This window comes from Lathamus discolor, chromosome 9, assembly GCF_037157495.1.
Source record: "Lathamus discolor isolate bLatDis1 chromosome 9, bLatDis1.hap1, whole genome shotgun sequence".
NCBI lineage: Eukaryota > Metazoa > Chordata > Aves > Psittaciformes > Psittacidae > Lathamus > Lathamus discolor.
The window spans coordinates 11806001-11830820 of record NC_088892.1 but is presented as its reverse complement, the minus strand read 5'-3'; the positions used below and the strand labels follow the sequence as shown (position 1 = coordinate 11830820).

Genomic DNA, 24820 nt, shown 5'->3' with positions numbered 1-24820 from the left:
GTCTCAGAGCTGTGATGATGATATAAAATCTGGTGATTCTAGTTTTGTCATCCCAGGAAGCCGCTGGGGACAAGCACACCCCTGCACAGAGGGTCAGCATGCGGAATTACACCACTTCAGTCTTGCTGGAGCCTTGGGCAAGCAACCAAAAATATCCTGCCTTTGAAGCCGGGCTCCTATGCTTTTCAGGTGGGGTTTGGAACAGACAGCATTCAGGCCACTGTCGTGCAGCAGAGGCCCCTCAGGGATGGGGAAAACAGACTATTGATCCCATAACTTTGCAGCTGGTATCAGCACTGAACTATTTTCTAACATCGAGTCATTCTAAGTCTCTGCAATGACACAAACACATTGATTAAAAATTAAAACCAATGACAGCTCTCCCACGAACAGTACTTACTGTACCATACTTCTTGTGTCCTGGGAGGGGAATGAGAAAATAGCAGAAGACAGAATAATTTATAGTGATAAAATGGGTTACATTTTCATAAAAATTTTATTTTACTTTTTTTTTTTTTTTTAAATAATTCAATGCACTGGCAGTATAATTAATCCCTCTATGAGAGACACAATGGTACCAGTTCAACCAATATTATTTATACAGAGACACTGTGTTTAAAACCAACAAAAGTACATTTAAAATGTTTGTACATAAAGTATTACTGTTATTTGTTTTTGTCTGAAGAAGGAACAAATGTAAACAAAATGCATAATTGTGCAACACGTTGGAAATACAAAGCAAAACAGGCAAGATACAATTTTATACATATAAAGCAAAAGAAATCAAACTTTTAGAACTATACAACATTTCAGTAATTGCTTGACATTTTAACAGTTACCTTGGTCTGTACAAAACATCTTAACTTATACTTAAAACTTTACAAGAATAACATGCTTGCTCAGAACAAAGACACCTTGTGGAATTGCAGTGATTATTGATGCGGTATTTCCACACATGACAGAAAAAAAAAAAGGCTACTTCAACAGTAAATAAAAAGTAAGAATGTAAGGTAAAGGGCATTTAGTAAACCATAATCTAATTCCAGTAGCTAATTAAGTTGCACTGCAATGCAGAAATTAAATCAGACTTTTGCTGGAAGACCGTAAGGTCATAATGTTGCTCTATTTCCAGGAACCAGAAGAAAGTGTATATAAATTTTCCTGATATTTTGGTTCATTCTACACGCACACACACATACACAAAATGAAAAAAAAAAACAAAAAGAAAGGAAAATCTAGTATTTGCCACAAGAGCCAGAAACGTGGGCAAGAGAACACGCAGACTTGGCTACTCGCAACATGGCTGGGTTAAAAACCAGGACAACTAGGAAGAGCGAACACCCACTGAGCTTGCATGATTACTTTTCCCCAACCTTAGCTGTATTTTGCTTTCTTTTTTCCTCAAAAGACAGGCAGGATCTTGAATTGAATCAAGCCGCTTTTAAAATACTGGGAGTACTACAGCCAAAGACAGAACACCAAGAAAAGGACAGCTCAAAACCGGAGCAAAATACAACCAGATCTTTTGACTTGTTTTCATATTCTGTGGTGATATGTCCTAGACCTCTGGAATGTGGGTTTTAAAAAAACAGCATTTAAGATTCAGTAGAAAATATGTAATCCAGAGATGTCAAAAATACAGGCAGGAATAAATTATACAATATTTGATGGAACTACAAGGACTGTCAGCTTGGATAAAATGTACAGATTTTTAAGAGTCCTCAAATGATACATATGGCTAAAATTAAACTCCTGATTGCATCAACCTGACATCCTCAGTGCCCAATTCTGCAATCTGTGTGCTCAGCACTAATTTACACAGTTACTCCTGTGGCTTTCAGTGGAGCAACCTGCCGATGAGGATGCTCAGGGGAAGAACAGCAAAACTGGGCCTAGATAAATATTTGCCACAGCTTTTGAATTAGAAAAACCATTTTAGAATGCTGCAATGTCTTTGAGCTAAAGTAACAGATTCCATTTCTAGACTGAGAGCATTTATGACACGTTTGAATTTATTTGCCATTTTTCTATGCAAGCTAATGCTGATGCCGGTAAATATTTAAACTCAGAGGTAATGAAATTGCAACATGCCTTTCAGTTAAGACCAAAACACATGCAAGCCTAGATGGCAGGCAGAAATTACCCTCCAATTCTTTTAGCAGGGACTATCTGGTGCTGAATCAGAAGAGTTCAATATATACTCAGCTTCAGTATGTATTGATAAAGCTACATTAGAGCATGCAGTACGATATGAAAAGGCAGAGGACAAGTTTTTCAGCTGGTGTAAATCAGCCCTGACATCTACGGAGCTACTTAGAGGCACATCAGCTGAAGCTCTGGCCCACAGTCATCAGAAATGTACAGCCATCATTCACTCCATATGCAAAACTCGGTGGTGGAAGTGCAGAGTGAACATGTCACCAACATCAGATAAAGAGCTGCTCTGTTCCTCTGGTTTCTGGTAATGCCTCCCCAGACTGTGTGGTCTAAAGCAGTTTTATGATGTGCTCTATACTGCATAGCTTTGCGAAGCACAGTATCTCCTTAAAGGCAAGGATTATAGTACATTAATGATTTCATTGGCATGATCAGTAAAAAAGGCATGATGATAAAAGCTTTGGAAGCTTGTCTGCATAGAGATATGGCAAAAATTAGTCTGGGGTTGGAGGGTTTGCTCCTTAGTGTGTGCATATTGGATTAACTCCACTGAAGTCAGTACTCCTATACCAGCCTACACCAGCTGGGGAACTTGTACTTTACCTCTATCATAAATAAAGTACGTGTGTTGTTATCCACTATTCAGTTAATTTATAAATCCATTGGTAAAAGCCTCCTGCCAGTGGGTCAAAGCTTCTTCATGTCCATAACTCCACGTTGCCACTGAAGTCAATGGTGGTTTCCCTGAGCTGGGCTGAGTCAACATAAGGTCTGGTTGAAGAGCAAGTCTGATTGCAGTTATGCCAGCTCTAGTCCAGAGACATTGAACTAATTTCAGTGGGGTGAGAGTGCTAAGCCGGAACAAAAATAGGTGTAATTCCATTGAATTGATGGGCTTAATGCAATTTATGGTCTCGCTCAATAGTCTATGCCGTTTCTGCTAACCAGCTTCCCCTTTGATAAACAGTGCTCACTTGTGTGATCGTCTCATGACAGCAGAATTTGGTCCCACGAATTCCACAGGCTGAGCCAAGTTACTTTACATTTGCTTAGCTCAAAGTTTGGTCCATTGTAATTACTGTTGTCCATTAAAACAATAAATTCACTTCAGAATCTGACTTTTCTTCTAATTCAGAGAAGGAAATAACTGACTAGAAATTAGAGCTATTTCTGTTTGATTGGGTTTTCAATGGAATTACACCAAACTGACACACAACTGTGAGTAAGCTTATATCCAGCACAGAGCACTTACAGGACTTGCATAGAGGGGAGCTCAGTTAAAATTAAAGAACACAAGTCACAAACAGCTGCATCATCCACTCACATGGCTTTAATAACTGGCATCAGTTGGACTCAGCTAGAGTCCTGTAAGCACAAGTGGTCCCATGGACACTACAATTTAAATTGCAATTCTGCATACAGTGACTATTGCCTTAGTTTTATGATGTGACCACATGCACCACTTCTGTCAACTACTTTGGTGCTCCCAGATTCACTGCATGGAAAACGGAGTGCCTAAATCCAAGTCCCACCTGCAGCAGCAGAGGACCAAGAGCTAAAAGCAATGCAGAGCCTCAGCTCTGCTGCACCCAGGTGCTGGGCCTAGGGCCACTCACTCCTTTTGGGCACAGCCCTGGTCCCCCACCACATCTGCACACCAATGGTCAGGGTTATGCAGACCTGTAGCAGTCCAAAACCCTGAGCAGGGTGAGGGCTCAGGGAGCTGTGTGTGGCTCCACAGCCCGCAATAGGCAAGGTCAGGTCTTTTCTGCAGCCTCTCTCCAGAGCACTGAGCACACACATTGCTGCCTGAGCCAGCCACTTTGTCCCTGGGCTTGGTCCTTGATGGAGTTGCAAGGGAAAAATTGTTTTAATTTTATGGTGACTTCAGGGCAAACATAAGCATTAGCTCTTTGTGAGATGCGGTGGCACCCTGGGGTGGATTAAGGAACTGGATGGGATGGTGCCACATTCAGATTTTGCAGGATACCATGGTACAGGACATACCAACAGTATGTGTGTGAAGCATGCACAGGTTAAATTCGTAATGCCAGAACACACCAACTTGCCCCAGTTTCTCTAAACCACTTTTCACATCTCTATCATTGCCTCATATGATTACAATGCCAACAAGCTGCCTGAGATGTTGCTACATACCCTGTGCTTCTGGGCACAGCTTATCTTGATAGTATTTCTGTCGCGTAAGGAGGTCAGATTTGATTCTTATCTGACACCAGTTTTATGCAGTAACTCACCTGCACCTGAATTTGCTCTCATTTCTATCTGTAGAGCCACGGGATCCCCCTGGCTGTACACAAAATCTGAGCTCATTCTCTTTTGACTTTCACAGCTACCACCATGGGTTTAAACTGGTGTGAGGCGATCACTGATCTTGGAAGACAAAAGAAACAGACAAAAGATTTTTGAAACAGAATGGCTAAAATAAAGCTACTGAGTCCACCAGAAAGGCAGAGTACTGCAGAGAAGATGGCTGCTCTCTAAGGCAGGCAGGAATATTTTGCATTCAGTAGCAGGGAGGTTTTATTGAAGTAGAGACTAAGTGAGCTTTTAGGCTTTGCATATAGGCTATGAAATATCAAGTGATTATCTACTGAGATCTACCTCTCTATATATCTCATTAGACAATACAGAATGCCTATATGCATTGCTGTGATAGTGGTCTGGTTATACCATGGAAGTCCAGAAGTATCAGAAACAGAGGAAATGAGCCCTCCCAACATTAACAATTGTTTTATTTGTATTTATAAAACAGTATGTAAAGTAAAGCTGGAAGATGTCATAAGGATAGTGGACTGGCTTCTCATTGTCACCCCCTCTGCCTCATTCCCAGTGCACTCAGTGAGGCTGGGGAGATGCTGCAAGAGGCAAAGGCCCTTGGTTGGTGGACCTGCCCACCTATAGGACATTTCACAGTTGGTTCATAATGACAAATTAGTTTTCTTTGGCAACTTGTGAAGTATTTTTGCCTTTCTTAAATTTTCAAGACACTGGTCTATTGCATGAGTTAACCTTCTGAAAAACAATACACTGACAGCACGTGGTTTTGACGCTGACTTCAGGGGCCACAGGACCAAGATGACAAAGTTGTTGCTACTACCTGTCATACCTTCATTGCTTGCAAGGAGACAACAGATGCAAATAGGACTATGTACAAACTACAGAGGAACACGGATAATTCTGCTACTATTCAGCAGTGGTAAGAGTGTTTTCTCTTTACAGCTATTGCATCTTTTTTTCCTGTGCTATGAAGTACTGAGCAGGGACTTTGTGTTGCACATCCACATCCAAATCTACATGTGTACACACACACGCACATATGCTTCCTTCAATACTGAGTGTAGTGGAGTTTCTCCTGAATTCAAAGCAAAGAAATATATTAATACTCAAGTCAGAATCCTTACCAGCTCCATTTTTGCTGCCTTTTAAGTTGCACTCATGAAACTAACCACTGGATTCAGGCAGCATTAAATACTAATAAAAATACAATTAAAACATTTCTTCCAAAGTACCTAGAAACTTGTCAGTGAATCTAAACTGTTATAATAGAACACCATAAAATCTGTGAAATGAAAAAATCTAAAAAATTATGGTCCAGATTCAATTTCTCAGATTCTGTTTCTTTAGGAAGAATGAAGAGCTTGATCTTTTTATTCTTCAAAAAAATCCCACACTGATATCAACAGACCTGTCCCTGTCTTTGAAAGGAAATAATTTATAAACGAGACAATATATTCACAGAAGGACTATTTAAATGATTAAAAGTCCAAAGACCATGTAATAAAAAGTGAAATTAAGCTATAAGCAGCAAGCTGTGAAATTCACCACCACCACTATCAACAAAAAAGATGTAAGCTAAATCAGAATGACTAAAAAACCAAACCAAACCAAACCAAATAAAACAAAATAAAATAAAATAAAATAAAATAAAATAAAATAAAATAAAATAAAATAAAACCCAAGCTAAACTAAACTAAACTAAACAGCAGAAATAGTGGGCCAAACCCAGATATCCAAACTCAGCATGAACCACTTACACTTAGTTTGGTAAGCGTGGGCAGAACTATTTGCCCTCTGAAAGGAGCCCAAGGAGCACAGCTGAGATCCACATCCACTAGGACATAGTCTGATGGAACGTGGCCCATATGGATTTATCATTTCAGGTTTTCCCTCTGGTCCCTGATCTCAGGGATCCAACACACATCATGTGGCCAGAGATACTGCATTTGAGCAGGGTATTCTGCCTGCACATTGTCAAATGCTTCACTTAAGACCTGCTGCAGCTCTTGACATGGAGGTTAAGTGCTACGTAAATGCCTCGCTTGAGCACTTAGGACTTTGCTGTCCTTGGATCTCATACTGATGAAGCTTCCAAATGCTTGCATTTAGCCCTTTACTGATATGTTCCCTTCACTGCTGAACTATTGATATTGCTCCAAAGCTCCTAAAGCATGGGACACAAACGAGAGTCTTGTCAGCTCTTGCAATTTTTTATGAAGCTTGGTGTCCTTACATCCCAGCTGCAGAAATCAAGAGATTACATCACTGTCCCAGTTTATCACTATTAAAAACAAATGTGTCATTTTTGGCCCTTGGTATGCTTGAAAAATGCCTGAAAACATGTCACAAAATCAGTCTCAAAGCTCAGTATCCAGAAGGCAATACAAGAACCCCAAAAGTTTATTTAAAAAAGTCCCCACCCATGATTTGAAGCCAATCTTGTAATTTTTAAGAGCTTGGTTCATCAGTTTAAATGCCTGAAGTGGGCTATATTAAGAGCAGACATAGCAAATGCCCAAGCAAACACATGCTGCTTCCCCATGGATTGAAACAAACAATCTCATTTGATTAACTCTGCTGGAAGTAATATTTTAAGGGGTAAAATGATTCCACAAAGATGACATGTTGCCATTTGAAATGAGATGAATATAGTGCCTGTATAAGTGCAATAATCCTTAATAACTAACCCAAAAGAAGCATCATCTCCAGGGATAAGATGGTAATTCACTCTCCATATTTAATTTGTTTCTAAGCCGCTTTTGAAACAAGACTGCTAAATAGTAAGTTGGCTTGTGATCCTAGACTTGACTGCTGGACTTACTATAATCATGCCATTGATTCAGCATACATTTCAAACTAAGTCACAGGATACAAAATAAGGTGGGCTAATTCCTTAAGCTGTTTAAGGAAAAGATTGTGAACATGGGGTAAATGCAGAGATAGGAGTCTGTTTACTGCAAGCCCCAGGGGAAAGATAATACGTTGTCTTCACTGAGTGACTGCAGCTACTTCTTTGAACAGTCTTGTATCTGAAGATTGTATTTCAAGGCATATCTATCCTTCATAAATGCATGGAAGTCTAGGGCTTCAGTCTACATTAAAGGAAAAAGTGATGACAATGCATTTAATTAGACTAAATAGTTACTGAATTGCATTAGTGTGATATTGCAAAAAGAATGGAAAATGGTGGCTTATGACAAAACCACCCGAACATTACTTCATCTCAAGTACTCACCCTGTTAAAAAAGTCAAATAAAGTACTTCAAGTGTTTTGTTTTCTTTTTCTTTAAAAAAACCCAACAGCCACCTTTCATCTACGTTTCTGAACGGTTCTCACTGTCGTGGTTTTATTCATTAGCCACTGGGGTTATAATCACCATGACGAATGCTGTCAGATTCACGTTTCAGCCGTGTTACTGAAACCCTAAGAGAACAGATAAGGGTGTATCGACCAGTTCAGGAACAGGAATGTGCAGATAATACAGGATGTGCTTGTTCTGTAAATGTCCTTTGCAGACAACCCTAAGCTTGATGATTTCTCTAATGATGCACCTTGGCTACATTTACAATACAGTCTTCTGGAACAAAACATTAGGAATTACTGATTTTTAAGAAAACGTAGTACTACAGGGAGCTAATATACAACAGCTACAGTAAGGTTTGTCTTAAATATGCACTGGGCAGAGTCCTCAAACTGCTCTTATTGCAAATATCCAGGGCCTGCTTTAAAAATCATAACAGTCTGAACCTCTTAAATGCAAATTTTTCCTATCTATCTGGTTAGAACCCAGTGAGTAGAATCCAATAACTCACCAGATTAAAGGATATACAGGTTTATATAGCAGAAGGTAATTGCAATTAACTAATATCTGGATGGCATTTAATACACATATTGTATTATTTCAATGAGATGAGACAGAATAATATTTACATTGCTATGAGCATTTTCTGTTTATGGAAATGGATTTTACAGTTCAGTAAGGTATGCAGGCGTTGTATCAAGAATGAGATGAGACCATTTAAAGTCTTGTGAATTATTGATATAAATTCATTTTGTTTTGTTTCATGCACCGGCGCTTCTTGCAGTGGCACCAGAAGAGCAGTGCAGTTTATAACAGGGAAAAAAAAAAGAAAAGAAGAGGAAAGAGCAAATGTGAAATGGTGTAATTTATTCACAATTGCTTTGAAATTCTATCTGAATTGTCTCATTATTATTCATGCATTAGAGGAATGGTCCGAAACATGACAGCATGGGTAAACAGATGCAGAGCCTGGAAAACAGGTAATCTGACTGAAGTATTCATGGCCATTATTAAACAAATGTTATATTGCTTTGGGGTAAATCTGGTGATTTTATTTAATTTGACTTTTTTTCAAGATAGCAAGATAATACTGTTTGTTTCTAATGCTCTGAAATGAACAAAACAGGTGAAAACTGATGCCACATGGAATTATAATGTTTCAACAGTAGCTGGTTAGTTAAACTTCTAGAGTTTCATGAAGAATCTGCATACACTTATTAATGGACTTTCACATACAATATCAATGCTCAGAGTGTAGCAGTCCTGTTAAAATCTGCTTTCACTGAGTCACTATGCAAGGAGAGATTGTTCCACGAAAAAAAGTCTTGGATGAGTATTTGATTGAAACTAAAGAGGAAAACTGAAAGAAAATTCACAGATTTAGTATAGGAATGGTGGATAAGACTATGAAAGCTAATATTTGGAAACTGCCTAAAAACTGCAATAAATTCTGTTGCTTAATGAAATTACTAAGCCAACAATAAACAGGAAGAATGTAATATCAAAACCTCATTGCATAGTGTGTCATCATACTTTTATGAGGCATTCCTTCAACCTTTTACCTCTCAACACCTTTGGTGATCTTACATGATGTATCTGTAAGATATCCAATGTTCTCTTTTAGAGATTAAGCCTATAGGAAACATGAAACCTTAGGAATGTACTACGTCAGGTAATGATGCCAGAATTTAGCGTCAAAAAGCTTGGTTCAGGTTCAGAAGATGATTTTAAATCATATGAATAGCTATAACTTCTACTAATTTATTTCAGAAGGGATTTCTCATATATACCCTCAAATATTTAAGACGCTTTGTACTATTTCTCAGGAATCCATATCTTCTCAAAGTGCTTTTTTGTTTTCACTTGAAGGCAGCATGGACTTAAAACAATACTGCAGGGAATGTACCGTTCCATAAAGCACATAAGGATGGCAGGATCCAGGAGACACAAGGCATAGAAAATTGTTGAAAATGATTAGATGGTACAACACATACTGCTCTTGAGTCATAAGTTCAATTTATGGTGACTTCTACTTCCAATAGATAGGATATTAAAAAAGGCAATAAAAATGAAGTTACATGAATAAACTTCCAAAAATGAGTGGAGTTCCACCAGTGATCGTCTCTGCGCTGGTAGAGGTAGAAGAATGGGGATGTTATGAACAGGGCAGCAGTCACTACAACAAATGAGCCTCAATGCGGAGCCAGTGGAGTCCTTGGCGAACATAACGAACCAGATTGGTCATACTGCTGTGTTGTGTTAAGGGTCCCATCACTGAGTCCAGGTCTACAAAGAATTCTGCAATACACAAGAAACAGAAGTCACTCCTTCAGGCAATGGTACTGAAGTACATACATATACTGTGACTTCGCACTCAGCAGCAGCAGTGCAAGTAGTGAGTTTGCAAGATGTTGTACACATGAGTACATGGTCAGTAGGAAAGAAAGGCAGCAATATATTTAAGCAGACCAAATTAGATGATCCATACTGGAAGTTAACCACAATGTAGTATGAGTGGTTGCCAATAGTCTTTCCTTAGCTCTGATGATTTGCACTTTCTGTTTTCTGAGTCTAGGTTTGCTGACTGCATGATTTAAATAGCTGGTAACAAACTGTGGCACTTCCTTTTCTATGCTGTACTCTCTCCTGGGCATGAAGAACCAGTCTGGATATTACAGAAGACCTTGCCTGCTCTTTTCCCCACCCTCCAAATTCTGTTACTGCCTCTGCAGCAGCGTTGGCCCTCTGCTCATTCTGCTGCAGCTGCAGACCCCAAAGGATGTGTGGGGTAGGCAGGAAGAAGTAATAAGAGCAAAGGAACACAGCAGGAAAATACGAGATGGAAACCTATAAGGAGAAAGAAAAGATGGGTAAGGCTACTGGGATCCACTGTTGGGAAGGGTTAACAGAAGGTCACTAAACAGAGAGCTATATTTAGGAAGCGACACAATAGTTTATGCCATGTGTTAGATGCACTCTGGGTGAAAGACTAATCCTGTTAGAGCTAACAGACCTTTCCTAATTGCTTTCAATGGTGAACTGGATTGTGTCCTCTATTCTCCCACAGCTGTCTTTTTGCTCACTGGGGTGCAGGCATTCCTACATATACAACACTTACACTATATTTAGGTGAGTGGAGCCTGCTCTCAGCTGAAGCCCCTCAGAGCTCAGATAACAACCAACAGTCACAGTAAACAGTGGCTGAGCCCTTACATTCTCACCCTATCTAAAATCCAGTACACGGCACTCAGCCAGCTAACACTGTGCTGGCTGCAGTTCAGGAGAGCAGATGCCGGGTACAAAATCATTATCAGTACTTTCTTCAGCAAGTAAGTGCTGCTTTGAGGTCTTCTATCCAAGTATTGACAGACTGACCTTGGTCAGCTTGGGAGCTAGAGCAGTATCACAGCACAAAGTGATTTGGCTGGAGGCAAGCATAATGAAAGCTTAGGGCTATCACCAGTTGCGTTAAGGTGCTGCAGCCAGCAGTTACTTTTAATCTTCCTTCCTCTCTTTTACTCCTCTCCTCCAGTGCAAAATCAATACATTTAGAAGTGAAATAATGCACTCTCTTGCTTGCATTCTAGAGATCTCATTCTAGACTCAAATAAATAGTAATTGCTTTAAACACTGAGAATTCACCTTAAAGCCTAATTTCAGTTTAATATTTCTTGAGAAAGCTACAAGCACTGAAGCCACTATTAAATTTATGCATGAAAGAACAGGCCTTTGTCCCTACAGAGCTGATAGTTTTCTGCTGTAGAGAAAAAGTGCTGCTATCTTTGGAAGCTTAAAAAAAAATCTGATTTTGTAAAGCCAGCTGAGAGTTTGATGTTATAAATGGTGAAAAATCTCTCATGGGCACAAACCAGCCCATGGGCTGTTTACAGTTTAGCCTGTCCTGTTACAGATGCAGAGTTTGTGACAAACTCCTTCCAGTCTCCCCCACACTCTAAAGTCTACTGGCCAGGGGCAATTCAACCAGAGGTACACATCAGTACGTTCCCGCTCTCCTTTTCCAACCAGATCAGCTCGGCGGGTCACAGTTCCGCTGTTCTCCCTCTTGCCATGCTTTTTTATTTTAATGGCACATCTTTTGTCAAGTTGACAAGAAGGGCTGCTGTCTCCTGCTCTGAGCCGGCTGGACATGAGTCAAGTCCAAACTGGGAGCGTGCAGGCATACTCATATGAGCACAAAACCTAAGCTGACAGCTGTGGACAAGGGGAGGCTACACAACTACACTGTGGAAGAAATCTCTTGTGTCTGCATGGGCATGACCTAAGAAACATCTATGACAGCAGTAAGATGTAGAGGTAAAGGCTATTAGACATCACAATGATGGGGCTACATTTTTACATCCATCTCTATTTGCTCATCAGGGACATGTTCTTGGGCAGGGCACACACTGTGATTCAGAAGACGACAGAAGCAATAAGAACTGAACAAAAAAAAAAAACCACACCAAAACCCAAAACCAAAAAGAGACTGGATCTGGTTTGTATTTTCTGTGGGTTTTTTTTTTATTTTTTTGGTTAAGAAAATGATTGTTTATCTTACATGTGTGTTTCTTTGTGGGTTTGCATTTATTTGTTTCGTTTTTGAGACCACTCTTACTTGGGGGGGGGGGAATGAATTATGATTTTATAAATTATGTTTTTTTTCAAATTTCTGATGAACTGACTGCCCAAGTTCCTGAGAGAGACCAGGAGATCTGTCCTTTACCTGGGACTCAAAGCAGAGTCTGGGGTTTGCATCTATCCTGTTTGCCATCATGCTGCATTTTTAAAACTCAAGAGTCCATGTTCCAGTGTCCTGGAGCTTGGGCACTGCAATGGCCAGTCCAGCTGGCAAAGGCGGATTAGAGCTAGCCCTGGGGAAAGGGATGAGTCCTGTCTCAGCCACAAAGATAGAGGTATTTTGGATTGAGAGGCGCATATGACATCTACTAAATTAATTACAGCTAGGCTTCATAAAACACTGTACGATTTCTTATGTCAAAGTGTCTTAAATACTTTCGTAAATAGAATCCATCCTGTGATATGATGATGGCTGCAGAGTATCACAACAGTTCTTATACACTTTTTTGTTACCCCATGAATTTTTCAAACTGCAGTCTAATTGTGTATAAATATGCAACTTTAAATTCAGTATTTAATTAGAAATGAGGTATCCTTTCAGACAAAATGTAAAGACAGATACGCTATAGCATGTATGAAACTCTGATCTCTCTCCAATGGTTTACAATACTTAAATGAAATCTGAAGTAACATGAACTTCCCATTCCCTGTAAAGTGGCTGCAGTTTGTGAAACAAGGTATGAAAGAACAGGTCACAACCCTAGATGTCTCGCTCATGTAAGAAATCCTCATTCATGCACCCAGTTCCACTAAAGTCAAAGGGACTGCTCATCTAAATAAAGATTATTCCTATATGGCTTTTCAGAATTGGGTTTATTTGACTGCAAATCAAAATGAGAACAAAGAGGAGTGTGGCGGGGGGGATGCAGAAAGAGAGTCAGCAGGTTTTTTCTCATCCAGCTCTAGGACTGATAACAGCAGTGGCTGGGTACATTTTCTGTCTGCTGGCTGAATGCCTGCGCTATTTTGATTCAACACCAAGTAGAACATTTAACAACTCCACAACACACAGGGCTAATTACAAGATTATCGCCATCTCTTTCTCCTACCAGAGCATCCTTCTGCATTCCCTCTTTAATATTCTGCAGTACATTTGACAGGGAATCACTTTCACATTTTGTGAAAATGGATGCAGCTATGGAAAAAATCCAAAATGACTGCACTGCTACTAAATTAACCAATGCGAACAAAGACAAGAAGCAGTGGGGAGGACTGGACAGAACTTCTATTATTGTTCCTCATCCAGGGATAGATCATTATGACCCACCATTCAGACATAAAACTCTATAAATCTCAAGCTTAGCTTCTCTAAATCAGTGGAAATTTGCCACTGACATTAATGGGAGTAAGATCAAACTGCACACAGCGAGCACATTTGTCAGGAGAAGTCAGCCATCTGAAATCTCAGTATAATTTAAGAGAATGAGCCAATTCATGATGAGAATATTTCCTAGTTAGGCTCTGTATCTTTAGTGTCAAAGAAAGCTTTGTCAATGATTTGTGTAAGCCCAAAGCTGGAATCTGAATAATTACATTATCATTGGGAAGTTCACAGCTGGTCAACAATAGGCCAAATTTGTCCTTTCGTTACATCTCAGCCACTCCACTACACTTGATATAATCCAGTCACAAACTGCTTGCCAAACTCCTTTGAAATGACTGTGGTAAAGACTTACATTTTATTGTTAGGAATAAACAAGCAGATTCACAATTCAACCATAGGAGAGTCAAGGTCATGGCTTAAAGTGGACATGTCCTAAGCGGACTCCCTGCATAAACATAGCTTCTAATGTTTGCTTATTATCCTAGCTAGCATTTTAGTAGTCTTAAACCTGTTGACAGAGCAGTCTGAAAATAACCTCAGTGCTCTATTAGAAGCTGAAACTGTGAACAAATTTGCAGACTCAAAAGCTCTCATCACTTGGGGCTCATGTTCGTTAAATTATTTGCCAGCTGCTCTGATAACCCCATATTCAGCATGTGTTACACATCCCCCCCCACCCCGTGCCTGACAAGAGAAGATATGCATTGGCTACAGTGACCAGCAAGCGGATTTGGTCTGTTTGCTCAAGCTGTCTCAGTTGCGTGCCTAGACGCGGTGGTTCTGGGTCCAATTCCCAACAACACCTATGAGAACAGAAAGCAAGCTAAAGCTGATGAGCCAAAAGGGACAAAGCAGAAGCGGAGTGGGGCACCTTTGTTCTCCTTAGTCAGCTTGTCAGCCATGTCCCAGTGCTCATAGCTCCGCAGGACGTTGTTGGTGATGTTGACGTGGCTGGCAGCCATGTGGTGGATACGCTGAGGGATGGTGATGGTCCCTGCTGAGGAGGAGCCGGCGGTGCCCGCACTGCTTCCAGCAGAGCTGACAGGGGAAGGGCTCAGGGACATGGGCGATGGTGTTTCTGTGCTCCTGTGAGAGGTAGAGGGAGAGTGAGTCCCACACAACTTCACTGCCATCCTAAATGCACTTGAAAAATTAACTCTACACCCAGTCAGGGTAGTAGTATCTCCTAGTTTTATGAGAAAGGAGAGCTTATAAGGTGGAATGACTGAAAACAAAAAGGGATTTAATTCTCCCTATAAATGAACCTGTTATTTAAAAAAGAAAAAAATCTATCATCAAAATAGAGCAGTCTTTCAGACAAAGAAATATCTCATAGCTGTAATGATTTTTCTACCTGCTGCCAGAAGCTGCAATGGCAGTTAGAAAACACTAAATGTGCAATACTGGCTTATTATCAAAGCATTTTGTGAAAACCACAATGACAGTTTGCTCCAAAACCAGTCACCACAATGAGTAAAGTGCAAGTCTTAAAAACACCCTGCAGAGCAGTTTTAGGAGCTGAGGGTACTGTAGGATTATGAATATCTCTATAGGATTCTTTAAGAGTGGCTATGGAGATTTGTTTCTAATTGCCTACAGTTCATCTGCACAGTTTTGTTCAGAACAGTGTTTTAAGTTACCTACTTAGTGCAGCACTAATGTTCTAATATAGATTTTCTTTAATTGTAACAGCAGCAATTAGGAATCACCTGCTGGCTGCATGCAGTGTAGAGGTCAGCACAGCAAGCTCATGTTTAGTAGCTCTGCAGCACTGAACACTCACATATTGCTATTCTCTTTGAAATTTACAGAATCATAGAATCATTTAGGTTGGAACAGACCTTTAACATCACTGAGTCCAACTGCTAACTCAGCACTGCCAAGTCCACCACTAACCATGTCTCTAAGTCCCACATCTACACAGCTTCTAAATACCTCCAGAGATGGCGACTCCACCACTTCCCTGGGCAGTCTGTTCCAGTGCTTGACAACCCTTTCGGGGAAGAAATTTTTCCTAACATCCAAGCTAAACCTCTGGATGGGGGTGGTGCAACCCATCTTGAGAGGCTGCCACTGGGTGCCTCACACTGTGCAACAGCATGAAGCTCGCTCATACTCATTATGGGCCTGATCCGAACATCAGGGTAGAAAAGCTCCTCCTCTTGGCTTTATAGACCACCACCGACAGCCCTGAACATGAAGCATGGGTACAGACCTGCTGTGCTGATACCTTGCAGGTGTCACAGGACAGACTGCCACTGCAGCACAGCCTTGGGTTGAAAGACATTTATGGCAACAGCTTTTGCTGCCAATTTTAAGGTCCTTTACAACACGAACTATTCTATGATTCTATGACTTTCCAGCAGTGCCCTGCTATTAGTTGTGCTTGCCAAGAAGCTCCTGTGATACGTTCTTTTTCCAGAGGTAAAGACCAAGTTAATTCAGAAGCTACTAGCTTTTTACACAGCTTATAGTTTAAGCATATCCTATGGCACAACTGTTTTAGTTTTAAGTCTCAAAACATCCTGGTTACTTGACACGCTGCAGTGCCTTTAATGCACAGAAGAGCTGAACTAGACAAGATTAGGTCTGGGAACAGTTAAAAATCATAAGTATCTGAGGAGACCAGGAGCATTTTGTTAGAGGCACTTACAACAAGATGACGCACTTCTGCCAAATAAAGCACATTGTTCATTGGATTTACCCTGTTGTGCACAGCCATTATTACTGTGGTGAGTCTATTAAATCGCTGTATTTTGTGCTTTCTGTTGCTAGAGGTGGGAAACATTTCTGTAATGAGACCAAGGAAATTTTGTTTCATTGCCAGCCTGGAACACAGGCCAACTTTGTAGAGGTTCACAACCCTTTCAAACAAACGTGGCCAGAAATCCCAGTAAGCCAAGCTGAGATTTTTGATGGTTTGAGATCCCAAGCAAAGTACACTTCATGGCAATGGATAAGATTTGTTATGTTAAAAAAAAAAACCCATAAGAACACCCTGCTGTGTCCCCATTCTAAACTAGGCTGCTGATGTGCCTCCAGTGGTGCCATACCGTAATGGTGTTTAGCTTCTCCTCTGTGGTGTGTGGCTTCTCTTCCCATCTGGGAATAAGTGGAAACTGTAGAGCAAGTAGCCCTGGGGAAGGCAGAGCACGTGTTGCTGCTGGCAGCAGCAGGCCCGTGACAATCCCTGGGGTCACCAGGAAACATCTAAGATATATGGCAACTGAGACAGCTGGAGAGCTTTTCTTCTGAGGGGACAGAAGACCCGAGTGTGAACTGTGGCCTTTGTGTGTTTGGTCACGGGTGTTCACAATAATACCGTTATAACAAGGCCTTGTCATATTCAGTTATTCTTACATGTCAGATGATTCCTTCTCTGAATAAAGGACAGAGGTATGCACTTTCAGAGCTTTACTTCCTTATCTCCAAAGTTAGAGGGAAGAGACCAATCAGTTGGGTATTATGTTAGAAGTGATGCTGAACCAAATGCTGGGTTTCTGCTGCCTACCTTGTGTCCAGACAAAAATTTTCTCTTCCAGTCAAAACCCACTGAATCTAAAACCTGGGCACCTAATCAGCTCCTTTAAATAGCAAGGGAGATGTCATCATCTGCAGAGCACACACTTCATGGTGTCTACTATAGGACAAGAATAAAGGATAACTTCTGCTCTATGAAATTTTTAGGTATAAGCCACTTCTTAAGGAACAAAAGAAGTGTAACACTCCAGTGATCTATTTTGGCACTAAAATTTTATGTAAACCTTACTGTACTTTTATTGCAATACAAGGTTTCACTGACATTACAATGTTTTGAAAAACTGGCACATATTGAATAATTTAATTTAGTAGTTGCTTTTCCAGTGTTAAAATATCTTTTCTGCTTTTATTTAGAAAGATTTTGTATTTCATCACTTCAGTTTGTGTTATAATGTATACTAAAATATCTCTATACATACACATAAACAAAACAGTTTTGGTGATTTGGTGTGTGTGTATATATACCAAAATATTTTGAATCATCTAAGACAGTAATTTTTTTTAAGCAAAATGTTGGAAATTGGGGGTTTGCCTTGATTCAGAACAAAGTGTGTCTGAAAACTTCAAGTCTCTGAGTGTTAAACTTCAATCCCTTTTACAGTTTTATGGCTTTGTTTCCTTGGAGTGTCTAATAGTAATATCTTATGAACCACTAGAAAAAGACCATTAACAAGAATCATTTTTCACCTAGAATTCAGCATAGTCAAATAAAGAAGTAAAGACAGGTAAAGTTCTTCTCTTTTGTTTTTCCTGTACCTGTATGTGTTGCAAGGAGAAAGGAGCAGGAGAAATGTGTGTCAGGTGGCAATAGATATTGCATGATAAAGGCAAGGTTGCAGCAGCAATGAACTTTCACTGAATAGCAGATCATAATTGCATTGCCCTGACTTCATATCTGAGGCGAGGGTGTTTTAACATTAGTATAAAGCCACTGATAATTGGTTGACTAAGTGCCTTCACATTTTTACCACTATTATGCCTTCAGTTTTATTAAACAGCACTACCATATATCAATGAAATATTCATCGGTCTTTCATTACTGAACGAATCATTGAAATATCATTGCAATGAAGGTTAACTTTACTTTGGCTTCCTGAAATGACATGGTACTTGCTAGCTAATTAACAGATATTTTTATGGCCTTCATTTGGCTTGAGAAGCAAACTGTCGAAGAATTCAGCACAGACCCACCACGGCTGATATTAGACTTAAAGGGGCTTTGCACAAAGATAAAGGTGTGTTTTGGCTCTTCCTTCCCAACCATACTGGATGGCTAACATGGGTACCTGATTTAGCCCAGTGGAAGCCCCCCACCCCACAAGCCTAAGGCAGCTATAAGGTCAATTCTATAGCCTGAAGAACATTTTCAAGCTGCTACATATATGAAACATATCCGTGGCTCCCAAAACATTGTGTCATGGCCTGTCCTTTGCCTTTAAAGGCATCAAAACATTTTGCCCCCCCTCTTGGAACCACTTGTTCATGGACAGAAGTAGTCAGCAGAAAAATACTCACTTTCCATTGCCGCCCCAAGGTGAGGGGGCCTGAGAGGCTTTTGAAGAGTTCTGTAAATACAAAACCAAAATGCAAATAAAGGTGATGCAAGTACATGAATACTGATGATGCAAGCTCAAGAATCCCCGTTTTCTTTGCAAGAGCTACAGTGCATACAGCAGAACAGTTCTGCTCATCAGTACTGTAACTAAATGGCTGGCGGATGACTGGTAGGTTCCAACCAATACCTTGAAAGTCACTTAATCAAAGAGAGAATACAGTACAGTTCCAGTAAAAGCAGATGTATTTCACAAAGAAATGGCTTAATTACCCCAGAAACTTACTCAATGACTTGTTATCTTTAGGGGAGCTTTTAATCTTTTGACAAGAGACACCAAGAATTTGGGTAGATGCCTTAATGAAATTAATCCCTCCCAAATTTGTAGTGAAGGTGGCTTGGTATTCATACAGTAGTAGAAATAAAACTTCTAGTAAGGATCTGCTTGAGCGCCCGTGGTTTTACGTATTTTATTTGCACAAATCGACTTGCCTTACCTGCTTACTCATTCTGTCTTTCACGTCTGTTTAACACCTTGTGCAACCTTGTACAAAAAGACTGCCTGGCAACAATAAAGCCCAGATTTTTCCAGTCTTGCTCAGACTGGGTGGTATCTTACTTAGTTCCCAGAAAAAGTGGTAATATCAGGGCTGAAGCTATCTATCCGTGCTTTCTGAAAACAATCACTCTGAGCTCCCTTGCAAAGAAGTCAGCGCACACAGTGAGAATTCAATCAAATTTTACAAGCTCTCTGCAAAGGATTACCATCATTATTACAATATTCGTCTGATTACTGTAATCACTATTTTACATGAGGCACAGAGATTCAGAGGAATGCAGAGCAGCCTAGGGCATGGCTCAGGGTCACGCAGCTGACTCTGGGAGCAAAACTGTAACCTTGATTTCTAAAACAGAGCTACACTTGCTAATTAACCAAAGCAGAAAACACTGCCCAAAAGATGATACTGGCCTTGCCTGTATGTTCCTATACAGCATGCCACTTGTTTCATTAAAGATGAAATGGAAGCATATGTAGTGTATATTTTTGCCACCCACTCACATATAAGAAAGAGGGAGATCCTAAACTCCCCTGGGAAGTCTTCAGGGATGAAGAAGCAGCTGTGATGTTATTTTCTACTGTCTGGGGATTGTTCCTAACAATATCTGGAGAGAAGTACTAGCTCTGTCAAGATTAAGATTAGTTCTCAATTGGAGGTAGTTATTTGACAATGAAAATATTTGAACAGTTTTGCCCCTGACTATTGACAACACATTTCCAAACCCATAAAAATCTTCCTCAAACTTCTAGCTGAAATGCATCAAAGGATGCCCCTTCTGCTAATCTTATAAAGTTTGGTTTCAATTTTAAAAATTTATTATTTTAGTTATATTTTACTCTAAGTTGTCTTTAAATTTCAAAACTACTTTTATGATTAAATGTTTATTTTCTGTTTTGAAATGTACAAAATACCAATTTGAAACTCTTAACTGGAAATTAATCAGAACCAGTTCTGTCCACAAATGGTTTCAATTTGGACAAAGCGGCATTTTGCAAGGAAGAATATGAAGAACAATTCTGCCAAAAAATTCCTCTCCAGCTCTGCTGTAAACAGCACTTTTCACAGCTAAAATTGTGTGAAATCTTGAATAACAACTCTATTCAAACAGTTAATCTATTTCATTTGTATTACACATTTTTGCTAGTGAACACAGAGAACATTGTGCAGCAATACAAAACTAATACGTAGTTAATAGCTTCCATTCTTTTCTTTTCTCCTCCTATGCCTTTACTACAAAAAGATCCTGAACATATAATCTGTATATACTCAAACACTACTTCTAGCAAATAAGTTACAGTGCCTATAGCATACACACAGTAACATTAGCTGAAATACTCAGCTTCAATTGGATACCTAAAACCAGCATTCCTGATTTGTCTATTTTATTATGTTTCAATTTTTTGTTCTCTCATTTTCATTTACATTAAAAAATATTTCCTCTGTGTGGATAAAGTAAAAGGGTCTTATGCAGGGTGTAGTAATATATTCTTCATTGTACTTATTTGCACAGAAGAAGAATCCTCTTTACCCCCTTCTTTTTTAAGAAACCACTACTTTCTGCAGAAAAAGTTTTAAGAGACAGTCTGCATTCATCCAGGATAAAACCTGAAGTGGATGAAATACATTACAGGTAAATGCTGAAACTACAGATACGTCTAGTTCAAATGTAATTTGTTGTGCAAATCCCTGACTGAAAACTCTGTGAGTACAACAGATGCACTCCTAATGACTTCAAGAGAGCCTCAATTTAAGCACACAATCAGGAGTAATATTACTGAAGTTCCACACAGAGGACACCAGGGAAGTCAGGACTAAGTGGTGGTGCTATGATAGGACTGGAATTTAGCAGGTGAGGGACCATTTACATTAAAATATAAAGACTACAGTATTAAAAGTTTTACTGGTTTGCAGTACTAATATGTCAAAGCCTGGAACAAATTCACACAGGCTGACAAAATCAACAAAAAAAAAAAAAAAAAAAAAAAAAAGACTGATGGGCTGACAAACCAGTGTAAATACTTAATTATAGAATAATATGCAGTAATAAAGTACAAAAATAAATGCATGCTTCAAACAGCATTAACCAGGAAAACACAAATATCAAAACCTTAGCAGGGTTGAAGAAAGATTCTGTTTCTCTCTCAATTTAGGGATTGTGAGGATCTGTCATTCTTAAACAGCATTTGAGAAGGTAAAGGAAAACATCACTGATTGATGACAATCAGCTGATCTTCACTTGATTTAAGGTAAAGGCAAACTTTCCATATGTAGATAAGACAATTTGAAGTTCCACGGAAATAAAAGGAGAAATCTTTAAATCTGCAATGAGCTTCAGCAAATCTCACTGAATTTAGAATCTAAATTCAACTAACTAAAGCCTAAATAATTGCTTTATTATGGTTCACTGGGGATCAGCTCATAATCACTTACACATTGAAATCTTGAAAGAATCAGTTTCTTTTACAGAAACTTGCATAAACATTACATGGTGTTGAGAATAATGTTATTTTAGTAGAATTACTGAGTATGGTCCTTTGAATCAAGTGACTAATCCAAAAATCCCCCAAATCACTTCTGTCCCCACTGCCTGGCAGCCATCCTGCCTACATTTCCCAGGGGAGAGGTTAAATGTGTAACTTCTAAGTAACGTACTTATACTTGTGAAAGCTCTCAGTACTGGTATGAATTTCATTTCACATCAATAAATTTGAAAGCTCTCAGTACTGGTATGAATTTCATTTCACATCAATAAATTAAGCAGAATAAAGATTACCTTAAAATATTCCATCAGAGATCTGGAGTACTTCATAGCATGGTCCTTTTTTAGTTTAAACATTCTCAAGTAGAGAAGTGATAAGCATCGGTAGCTGTGGTAATTATGAGAGGATTATGTTAATTCCATTGCTTAATGAAACCTATAAACTGTAAAAAAAAAATAATAAATGCTGACCGACATTTTGCAGTTTCTGTTCTAAGGTTAGATTTTGAAACATAAGCAAATGGAGAAAGAAAAAAAAGTGGTCAAAAGCATTAAAATCCCATCTTGATAAAAGTATAAATTAGAAGAATAAATGTTTAGTCAGCTGCTGAAGAAATCCATTAGTTATCCTTTAATAGTTTAATGGAAAACAAGAATAATGATCTTCTGTAAGCTGCTTAAGTAATTCAGTACTTTTAAAGTCCTTCTTAAGATTTTAGCTGCTTCTCTCATTGTCGCAATGGGACTTACCATAAAACTGCTAATTTCTTGTCCCCTTCCGTGGCAGAAGAGCCTGTGAAATTCTTGAGTCTCATTGCATACCTTGTCAGAAAGGTAAGGAGAGAAGAAATTGAGGGTTAAGATGTTTCCAAGAATACTAGTGACACTGAAAAATATCAGCCACACAAAGATACTCTTCTACAACTTCAATAGTTAAAGGCCACATCATTCTGTAATGATGTGATCAATGTAAAATTCAACAGAAAGCACCACTTAAAATCTGGAGGGCTAAAGTAAATCACCAACCCATTTTCTGGGCAAACGAGATGAACTATCTTTGGGCATATTAATGATATTATATCCAGCCATCTAGGCTGGGTCCTGTAAACATTTGTGATAAGTGTTGGCCAGAAGCATATGATCCTGGCCCTATATGTACCGAAGAGTAATCTATAATAAGGTTTTACATAATATACTTTGGGCTTGGATAATACCTTCAAAATCCTTCTCATAAATGCTTCTTCAAAGCTTTTAATATATTTTATATATAAAATGGTTTTAAATACAGGAAAGGTCCTGTTCCTAGTTTTTTAAAGTACTGGGTCAATTAATTTATGAGTCTTGTGTACTTGGTCTTCCCTCTCCATTTAATCGCTGCTGTCCAGCATTTGGATCATCAAAGACTGAGTATTTCTACCTCCTCTCTCTCTTTTTTTCCCCCTTTAACTGAGCACACTCCACTCCATGCATTTAGTCTCTTGAAAATCAATTCATCTCATAAAATCATTGTTCTGAGCCCTAATGCAATTTCACAGGTACTTGTGTTAGAATCAGTAATAGGGTTCACCGTTGCGTAAGAAAGTTTTAAGGTATCTAAGGCAGTCTTGATGAGTTCTCATTTACAAGGAGGTAATGGAGTGCAGGCAGGCAGTGCTGCTCTCACTCTGCCTTCCCCCCACCACCCCCATCATCAGCCCCCATCTTGCAGCTGTAGCACAGCACCTCATGTACTTCCTCCATGTCCTATCTCACCTGCTCTTTGGTATTGTTGTTCCAGTCATATTGAATAAATCTGTTCAAACACAAATAAATATGTTTCTGGGATTTCCAGTGTTACATTAAGGCTTTTAGCATTACCATTAACTTTGAAACACCTTTGACAGTCAGATCTCTGATATTTCCAATCTCTTTGATGTTTCACTTGCTTTCACAAATAGGTGTCTGATGCAGATACTCAGGGCAGACACAGCTAATTGAAAACGGGCAAACGGTGCCTCTGATTAAAATGTGAGAGTAAAAGTGAGGAGTAAAAGTGAGAAGACTCCTATTTCTTATCTCACAGTAAAAAAATCTACATTAACATTATAAGCCACATTGAGAAACTGTGTGTGCACAACTGCATTCTTGGTTTCTACATTCAGCACCCATTGCAGCCCATTGCTGCAGTGAATTTGTCCATGGAGTGTACTGAACCTGTAGCAGCCTGTGCTCACCTGCACAATCATGTTTGACCACTGACAGCAATTAAATGGGCAAATCAGTTTCTCACTGGCTATCCACAGGATGCTGCATATAAGAGTTGGTAAGTTGAACTCTGCCTTTGATGGTAGGTGGTGGAATTAATCTCACCTGACTTTAGCTATTTAGAAATTGGAGATCTACTATAACAAAGTCCTCCACATTCTTCTAGAGCCAAAAGCAGTTCAAAAAGCAATCCAAAAGCAGTTCAGGTGCTGCTTCTGTGGCAGGGTCTATCTGTCACAGAGCCTGCAGCAGCACTGTGCTGATACAGGAGCTGGTGGGAGGATCAAGGCAGCAGGGCTGTGGAGGCTGAGGAGTACCAGTTGCTCCAAGATGCAGCCATATATGCAGCTGACTCCATCCAGCACCAGTGGTGTAGGAGAGCTGCAGGTATCACCCACTTGTGAGCTACTCCTAGAGCTGCCATTCTCCCAGTTAAGTGATGCATGTGGTGTGGCTCTTAAATGAATGAAGATTTTTGGTCCATCCACTTTTGAACAGACAGAATGCTGGGCTGAGGAACATTTTCCACTGTGCCATGTGGTTTTCTTAAAAAATAAAGGTACATGTGGGCTTCTATGAAAAAGCTCTTACTTTTTTAAAGAATATTTCTTTAAACACAATTTATCCTGCCATACAACTGTAGTTATGTAGTTCAGGACCCAAAGTACTGTGCTGTTTGCTGTCAGAGTGCAGGCAGAGGTAGACTGCTCCTTTTCTTAAGCCCTC

At 39.5% G+C, this 24820-nt stretch overlaps 1 protein-coding gene across 4 annotated transcripts in view; it reads right to left on the bottom strand.

Moving 5' to 3' along the window:
• Positions 1-477: 477 nt before the first annotated feature.
• AFF2 (ALF transcription elongation factor 2) overlaps positions 478-24820 on the bottom strand; it is a 371177-nt gene continuing 346834 nt past the window's right edge. For all 4 annotated transcript variants that reach the window (XM_065689682.1, XM_065689684.1, XM_065689680.1 and 1 more), the window contains exons 17-21: positions 22601-22672; positions 22145-22238; positions 18775-18824; positions 14591-14805; positions 478-10055 (exon numbers count right to left, since the gene is read on the bottom strand). In XM_065689682.1, coding sequence (XP_065545754.1) covers positions 9934-10055; positions 14591-14805; positions 18775-18824; positions 22145-22238; positions 22601-22672 — 553 coding nt within the window. In that variant the 3' untranslated portion in view covers positions 478-9933. The remainder of the gene's footprint in view (positions 10056-14590; positions 14806-18774; positions 18825-22144; positions 22239-22600; positions 22673-24820) is intronic.